Consider the following 8293-nt stretch of genomic DNA (forward strand, 5'->3'; position numbering starts at 1 on the left):
AAGTGGGGGTCTGCCCACTGTAGATGTCTCTTCTTCCCGAGCTTCCTTCTTTCCCCTTGGCCCCTCAGCTCAATCAAGGGAAGTGAGGGCCCGCCACCTGTGGTGTCCCCTGAGGTTTGCCTGTGGCAAACAGGAAGTCACAGCCCAGTAGAGATAGGCCTGGGACTCAACTGAGAAAGCAGGTCTCTTGGGTCTCTAGTCTTTCCTCTGAGTGCTGTCATCAGTGAAAGGTATTCGCACACACTCAGGCACACATACACACACACACACACAGACACACACACACATACATACCACATACACACAGGCACACTCAGACACAGAGACACACATAACACTCACACAGGTACACACACACACACACACACACACACACACACACGCACACACACCGGCACACTCAGGAGTGCATACACATTGTACCACCTCTGTGTGACTTTAGACAACACTCTTCCAGTCTTGAAGCCTGAACCCAATGTCTATGCGTCTCCTCCATTTCTGAAGCAGGGATTACCTGGAGAACAAAGGGATCTTCGTCAGAAGCCATTTTGAAAGAGCACTGCAAAGCACATGGCTCTTGCTCCCCACCCACTGTCTAGCCCGGCCCCAGCTCTGATCGCCGTGTCCCCAGCACAGTTTCTGGTCTGCTCTCGTACTAACCTGCTTAGAGATGAGGAAATTTAACCATGGTTTTATGACTGGGCGCCACTCTCAGCCATAAACTGATGATGACTCTCAGAAATTGAACTGTAAACTAGGCCAAAAAAGCCACACCACACACACACACACACAAAACCACATACACACACTGACACATCACACATACATAGTACACACACAAACCACATACACACAATACTACATACAAACTACATATATACACACACACAACACACATACACACACCACATACACACACATACCACATACACACACAGACACATCACACATACATACTACACATACACACAATACTACATACAAACTACATATACACACACACACACACCACATACACACACACACATCACACATACATACTCCACACACAAACCACATACACACAATACTACATACAAACTACATATACACAACACACATACACACACCACATACACACACATACCACATACACACACAGACACATCACACATACATACTACACATACACACAATACTACATACAAACTACGTATACACACACACCACATACACACACAGACACATCACACACACATACTACACACACAAACCACATACACACAATACTACATACAAACTACATATACATACACCACATACACACACAGATACACTACACAAAATATTATACACACAGAGACCACACACACACTCACACACCACACAGAGACCACATATACACACACACACACACACCCCATACACATCACACACTTTTTTTCTTGTGCTACAACTCAGGGAATTGTATATGGTAGGCAAGTGTACTACCACTGGACTACATTATCTACCCAGCTCACAATTCCTTTCTTTGGGGGGTGGAGGGTAGGGTGGGATTGAGACAGAGTCTCACTATGTAGCCATGGCCGGCCTGAAGCTTACAGCGATGCACTTGTTGCTGCCTCCCTCCCAGTTGCTGGGATTAAAGGTGTGTGCCACTGTACCTGTTTGGCTCTTCCTTTTTTGAGGGAGAGGTCTTGCTATATAGCCTAAGCTAGAATGAAACCCAATGTGTGTGTGTGTGTGTCTGTCTGTCTGCGTCTATGTCTGTGTGGTAGGAGGGATTAAATCTAGGGTCTCATATATACTTCGGCACTGAACTATGTCCTCAACTTTTTAAAAAAAGTATTTTTTAATTTTCAGATAAGGTCTCCCTGAGTACTTTAGAGTGGCTTTGAGCTCACTCTGCAGTCCAAGCTGGCATTGGCTTTTGTGATCCTCTCCAGTAACTGGAATTAAAAGCCTGGATCACCAGACCCAATATAAAAATCCTAATGCTATCCCCAGATGATAGAGGAAAAAAGCAGATGTCAGACATGGTGGCATATGCCTTTAACTTCACCAGCTGGGAAACAGAGGTGTAAAATAGGGTCAGAGCCTGGAGCCTGGAGAGAGGAGGAGAAAGAAGACCCTAACTCAAGCCTCCACCCACTCATCTGAAAAATATTTAACAGGTGCCACTATGTGGAAAGCTCTGTGCGTGCAGTGGTGAAGATGTTAGCCTTACCCTGAGGGACTCCCATGCCGAACCATTTAGAAGGTCACACACTTGGGCTAAGTGCTGGGTGACAGGGAGGGGAAAGTGTTGTGGATTTGGAAGAGTGCCTGCAAACGGAGGCCTAACCTAAGGTGTGACCACCCCTTTCCTCTATACGGGGACTGCCACCACCCTCACAGACACCCATGGTTCATTGCCCACTAGGCTCCTGCTCGCCCCAGCATCCTCTGCGCAGCCACGCAGAAGCCGGGTGCCCCAGGGAGCCTGGCTACCATGCCATCTCCTCTCCCTGTCTCCTTCCTCCTCTTTCTTACCTTAGTAGGAGGCAGGCCCCAGAAGTCCTTACTGGTGGAGGTAGAAGGTATGTCTGTCTGTCTGTCTGTACGTCTGAGGGGAAGAAGCTAGGGTTGAAAGCCTGGGTTCTGGGTTGAGTAACTGGCCTTCTTGGAGCCTCCATTTTCTTACTTGTAAACTGGGAGGAGTCAGAAAGACCCTTACAGCTTCCATATGGTGGACTTCTGGGGTCCTTTGATTTATGAGGAGGGAAGAGGGGCTGGGGCTCCCCTTTTCCTCTCCCCACAGAGGGAGGCAATGTTGTGCTGCCATGCCTCCTGGACTCCTCACCTGTCTCTTCTGAGAAGCTGGCTTGGTATCGAGGTAACCAGTCAACACCCTTCCTGGAGCTGAGCCCCGGGTCCCCTGGCCTGGGATTGCACGTGGGGTCCCTGGGCATCTTGCTAGTGATTGTCAATGTCTCAGACCATATGGGGGGCTTCTACCTGTGCCAGAAGAGGCCCCCTTTCAAGGACATCTGGCAGCCTGCCTGGACAGTGAACGTGGAGGATAGTGGTGAGTGCCTGGTGGGGCTGGGTTGTGGGGGTAAAGAGGGGCTCTCCATGGACAGAAGAAGTTCTTTGGTCTGGTGGGGCTACAGCGGCGAAGCAGGAATTAGTTCTAGGCACCTACTTCCTCTGGCTTGGTAACTGCTCTGAGCTGTATCTCTGTATCTCTGTCTCGCTTGTCTGTTAGTCATAGTTGCTCTCTCCCTCTATCTCTGGCTCTGCTCTTCCCAGCCTCTGTATCTCCCTCTTCTCCTGGTCTGTATCTAGTCTGGGGTCTCTTCCCAGGGGAGATGTTCCGGTGGAATGCTTCAGACGTCAGGGACCTGGACTGTGACCTAAGGAACAGGTCCTCTGGGAGCCACAGGTCCACTTCTGGTTCCCAGCTGTATGTGTGGGCTAAAGACCATCCTAAGGTCTGGGGAACAAAGCCTGTATGTGCCCCTCGGGGGAGCAGTTTGAATCAGAGTCTAATCAACCAAGGTAAGGGGACAGTGCTGTGTGGATGCTGGGAAGTGGGGGCTCAAGGATAGGGAGGGTGCTGGGAACTCGGGGGTTGGGAGAGATGGTTATATTTTCCTTACCTCTTCTCTCCCTGCCTTAGATCTCACTGTGGCACCCGGCTCCACACTTTGGCTGTCCTGTGGGGTACCCCCTGTCCCAGTGGCCAAAGGCTCCATCTCCTGGACCCATGTGCATCCTAAGAGACCTAATGTTTCATTACTGAGCCTAAGCCTTGGGGGAGAGCACCCAGTCAGAGAGATGTGGGTTTGGGGGTCTCTTCTGCTTCTGCCCCAAGCCACAGCTTTAGATGAAGGTACCTATTATTGTCTCCGAGGAAACCTGACCATCGAGAGGCACGTGAAGGTCATTGCAAGGTCAGGTAGGGTTTCTTCCAATTCTGGGAATCTGTGTGGAGCTACTGGAAGAATTGGAAGAGTTAGGGGTGTGGTTCTGTGGTCGAGTGTGTGTTTAGCATGTATGAGGCTCTGTTTCCATCCCTAGAACTCTGTGTGTGTAGAGACAGACAGAAAGGCAGACAGACAGACTGACAGGCAGACAAGGACTGATAGTGTCTAACTGTAACCTTAGAACTTTGGAGGCTGAGGGGTGAGTACAAGTACTAAGTACTAAGTACTAAGCCAGACTTGGAGCTGGCACCAGGACCAGTCTCAAGCCTCATTCCAAACTCCAGTTTGTTCACTGAATCCTAACTCCAGTTTTTTGTTCATCGCTTCTGAGAACTCGTTTTTCTGGGTCTCTTGCGAGCTTTGCTGACTGCTTCCTCCACCACCGCTCCCTGTTGGAGCCCTGGGCCTTGTACTCGCTCCTATCCACACCCTCGTCTTGTTTGGCATTCTTTACTCCCGTGGTTCCTAGGTTACCATGCCTTATACCTTCCCTGGGCACTATACTCCCCATACCCAGTCATCTCCTGGGATTGCCATTTCATGCCTCAGGGACATCTCAGGCTTGATATATAAAATGAAATGAACATCTTGCCCATATATACTCTTGGGGTGGCTTTGCACAAATGGAGCACCCAGAAGAATATACATGGGTCCATTTGCCCAAGTTAGGAGCCTGACTATCTTCTTTTTCCTCACTCCATCCATCAAATTTGCCACAACACCTCGCCTATGCTTCTCCTTAATACAATGCTACCATGCTATCCTGACCACAACTGGTAAGTGCTACGACCTCAGCTTCCACTCCAAACGTGATCCCAACATGTGTTGAATCTCAGCTCTGACTTGGTAGACTCACAAAATGCCCTACATTTGACCATGATTATCCCTAACTGCGGGATTGACTCCCTAGTCCTCACCTTGCTAGGATGACCGTGCTTTACATGAGGTTAGTTACTGTCTTGTGCTCCGTGGCTCAATCCTTGTGCTCCTGGGAACAACTGGTTCTCCCTTAGTGGACGGGAGAAGAGCCCCCTGGAGAGATTAAGACTTGAGGTCTGTGTCCTGCTCTGGGCTCTCAGCTGTATGTCCCTTGAGGGGTTGGGGAGTAAGCTGCATTGTGGGGTCCTTGTCTCAAAGCACTTTTCTCTTAGCAGTGTGGCTCTGGCTGTTGAGAACTGGTGGATGGATAGTCCCAGTGGTGACTTTAGTATATGTCATCTTCTGTATGGTTTCTCTGGTGGCTTTTCTCTATTGTCAAAGAGGTAAGTCATGCCCCTGAGCTTCCCCAAATTCTACCCCATCTTTCTCAGGACAAGCCCACACTGGCCAATCTAATGCACCCCACAGCCTCATCCCTCCTTTACTGTCTCTCATACTTCCTGGGGTCCCTGGAATTTGTACAACCATCCCCTCTATTGACCCAAGTGACCTCCTCTGTGTCCCCAAAATTCACCTCCTGCCTGGCAACCCCTCTCCTGATCCATCTCTTTAAATCCCACCAGCCTTTATCCTGAGAAGGAAAAGGAAGCGAATGACTGACCCCGCCAGGAGGTAAAGTAGCAAATGCCCTCCCTTCTGTTATAAGCTTTACACTGTCCTCTGTCACGTGGGCCTTGGTGCCGTCTCTCTTGGTTGAAATACTGCCCAAGTCTGGAAGCCACCTTCAAAATCACCTCCCTTGGCATGGTCCCAAACTCATCGGGTAGGCATCCCTACACACTTAACTCCCAGAACAGACTGCAGCTGGGCATCCCTATATGGTTGAGCCTTAAGGTACACCAACCCTTTCTCCCTCCAGATTCTTCAAAGTGACGCCTCCCTCGGGAAACGGGACCCAGAACCAGTACGGGAATGTGCTCTCCCTTCCTACATCCACCTCTGGCCAGGGTGAGGGACCTCCACCTTAGAAGGCTTTCAAGTCGCACCCTTCTCTCCGGCACTAGCCAGCTATACCTTGTCCTCATTTCTCCAATCTTCTCAGAGTAGAAACTTCCCCAGAGCAGAGCCCAGTACCAAATCTCAACAGATCAGCCAAGTCTAGCCACTGGACCTTGGCCAGAGCCAGCCTTGCCCTAGAACTTGAGGCCAAGGCCCAGATTTTGATCCCTTCCCCATGGCTCAAGGCTGGTTATGCAGGCACACAGAGGCTTTCTGAAGCATTGTCTCCTTTCCCTCTGATGGGCATCTTAAATCTCTCTTTTCACCAGCCCGTGCTCAGCGTTGGGCTGCTGGCTTAGGGAGTGTCCCTGGGTCCTATGGAAATCCACGCATTGAAATCCAGGATACTGGAGCTCAGAGCCATGAAACAGGTGAGATTTAAGGGTTGTTCCTCACCTTGAGAGTGTAGGAGCAGCCTGTGGTGGGATTAGTGGACTGTGGATGGAGGAAGAGAGATACCGCTCAGTTCTCCACACTGGTCCCAAATTCAGGACTGGAAGAAGAAGGGGAGGCCTATGAAGAGCCAGACAGCGAAGAGGGCTCTGAATTCTATGAGAATGACTCCAACCTTGGGCAGGACCAGGTTTCCCAGGGTGAGTCCCCATTCTCCCTGGTCCTGACACTTTAACTGTAGGCTGATGGCTGACAGCCTTTGCTAAATAAAGATGCCCTCGTTCTCTACCAGATGGGAGTGGCTATGAGAACCCCGAGGATGAGCCCATGGGTCCAGAGGAAGACTCCTTCTCCAATGGTAATGTGGTGTCCTTGTAGGGTTGGTGGCTAGGAAAACGTGCTTGGTGCTGCAGGGCTCCTACTGCCTGAGCAACTCCTGGTCTCTCTCTTCCACAGCTGAGTCTTATGAAAATGCAGATGAGGAGCTGGCCCAACCAGTTGGCAGGATGATGGGTGTGTATTTGAGTGATCGAGGGCTGTCACTCTTGGAAGAAGCTGGAGACCAGGAAAACAAGTGACATTTTTGCCTCTCTTCTTGTTCCAGACTTCCTGAGCCCCCACGGGTCTGCGTGGGACCCCAGCCGGGAAGCATCCTCGCTTGGTGAGAGTGCTTAGGGCATCCTTCTAGGGTCAATTTCAGATGCTATAAACTCAGCTCTGATCTCCAAGTCCAAGCCTAACCGTGGTCTTAGACCTTATTCCCAACTCCACCTCTATCCCGTTTCCCCGTGTTTCTGCCATCTCTAACCTTGAAGACCAATCTTGACCCAAATGAACCTGACATAGCTGTTCATGTCTAGAATTCCAACTTGTGGAAAGTTAAGGCAGGAAGATGGTCATGGGCTTAAGGCTAGTCTGGGGTACTTTGTGAATTCCAGGCAAGCCTAGGCTGAAGCTTTGTAACAAAAAAAAAAAAAAATGTAACAAAAAACACTCAGCCAACCGACTGAAGCATTGACCTCAATACCTTCTCTCTTAGAGTCTGAACTTTACCTCACCCCAGTCTAAAGCGGACTTCAACCTTGACCCCAACTGTCTGTATCATTTTCTGTGAGCTTGACTTTGACTCCTCCCAATTCTGTTCTTGACCCTTCCTTTGGCCTTGGCCATCTTAGAACCAAGTAGGATCTTGATGCTGACAAATCAGTCCTAGTTTGACATTAGGAACTTCGACTTCTTGCCTAGCTCCTCTCTCGTGGGTAGGCAGGACTCCCCTTCCCCCAAGCCCCAGCAGCGTTTCTGGGTCTCTAATCTTCCATCCCATGCCTAAGCAGGGTCCCAGTCCTATGAAGATATGAGAGGGATCCTGTATGCAGCTCCTCAGCTCCACTCAATTGGGTCTGGTCCCAATCATGAGGAAGGTGGGTGTTTCTGCACTGTTTCTCGTTGTCCTCTGGACACCCCCCTCTCCCGCTCCTTCTCCCACCCCACCCCAGCTTCCTTTTCATCCAATTTACACTTTCCTTTTCCTGGTCTTATCCAGATGCAGACTCTTATGAAAACATGGATAAGTCTGACGACCTTGAACCAACATGGGAAGGAGAGGGCCACATGGGGACTTGGGGAACCACGTGACTCCCAAGTGACTGGGTGAGCTGGACGCTGCCCCTGGGAGAGGGGAGGAAGAGAGGGATATATAGGGCTGATAATGCAGCCCTGGCTGCTGGGGAGAGAAAGGGGAAGGGTTTTCTGGGTCCAGTGGATAGGGCCTAGACGTCATCTCAGACTTTGCTTGTTTGTTTTTTACGTAGCCTGGACTTTGTTAGGTCCCAAGAACCACGTCTGATTCTGAAATCTGGAGATCCCAGATGGTGTCAGTCAGTGAAATGACCTTGATCAGGATGTGTGCATGCTGACACACACAACACACACTCATGCATATTCGAGCAAAGCTTCCTTTTGACCCTTTGCTTTCCCCCAAATAAACCCAATTAGCCACTCAAATTCTCTGAAGC

General features: G+C 50.0%; 1 protein-coding gene across 2 annotated transcripts; it reads left to right on the forward strand.

Moving 5' to 3' along the window:
* The first annotated feature begins 2470 nt into the window (after nucleotides 1-2470).
* Nucleotides 2471-7922, forward strand: Cd19 (CD19 molecule). Of its 2 annotated transcripts, none has more exons than XM_021168783.2 (14): nucleotides 2471-2558; nucleotides 2780-3046; nucleotides 3325-3519; nucleotides 3641-3919; nucleotides 5099-5209; nucleotides 5450-5498; nucleotides 5746-5834; nucleotides 6155-6256; nucleotides 6377-6478; nucleotides 6571-6636; nucleotides 6735-6791; nucleotides 6883-6939; nucleotides 7613-7699; nucleotides 7822-7922. In XM_021168783.2, the coding sequence occupies exons 1-14, from the start codon at nucleotides 2471-2473 to the stop codon at nucleotides 7911-7913; spliced, it is 1641 nt and encodes a 546-aa protein (XP_021024442.1). In that variant the 3' UTR covers nucleotides 7914-7922. The 2 variants fall into 2 exon arrangements, with proteins under 2 accessions (XP_021024442.1, XP_021024443.1); XM_021168784.3 differs by having other exon boundaries at nucleotides 5102-5209.
* Nucleotides 7923-8293: the final 371 nt, after the last annotated feature.

This window comes from Mus caroli, unplaced genomic scaffold (genome assembly GCF_978045245.1).
Source record: "Mus caroli unplaced genomic scaffold, Mus_caroli_1 scaffold_8, whole genome shotgun sequence".
Taxonomy (NCBI): domain Eukaryota; kingdom Metazoa; phylum Chordata; class Mammalia; order Rodentia; family Muridae; genus Mus; species Mus caroli.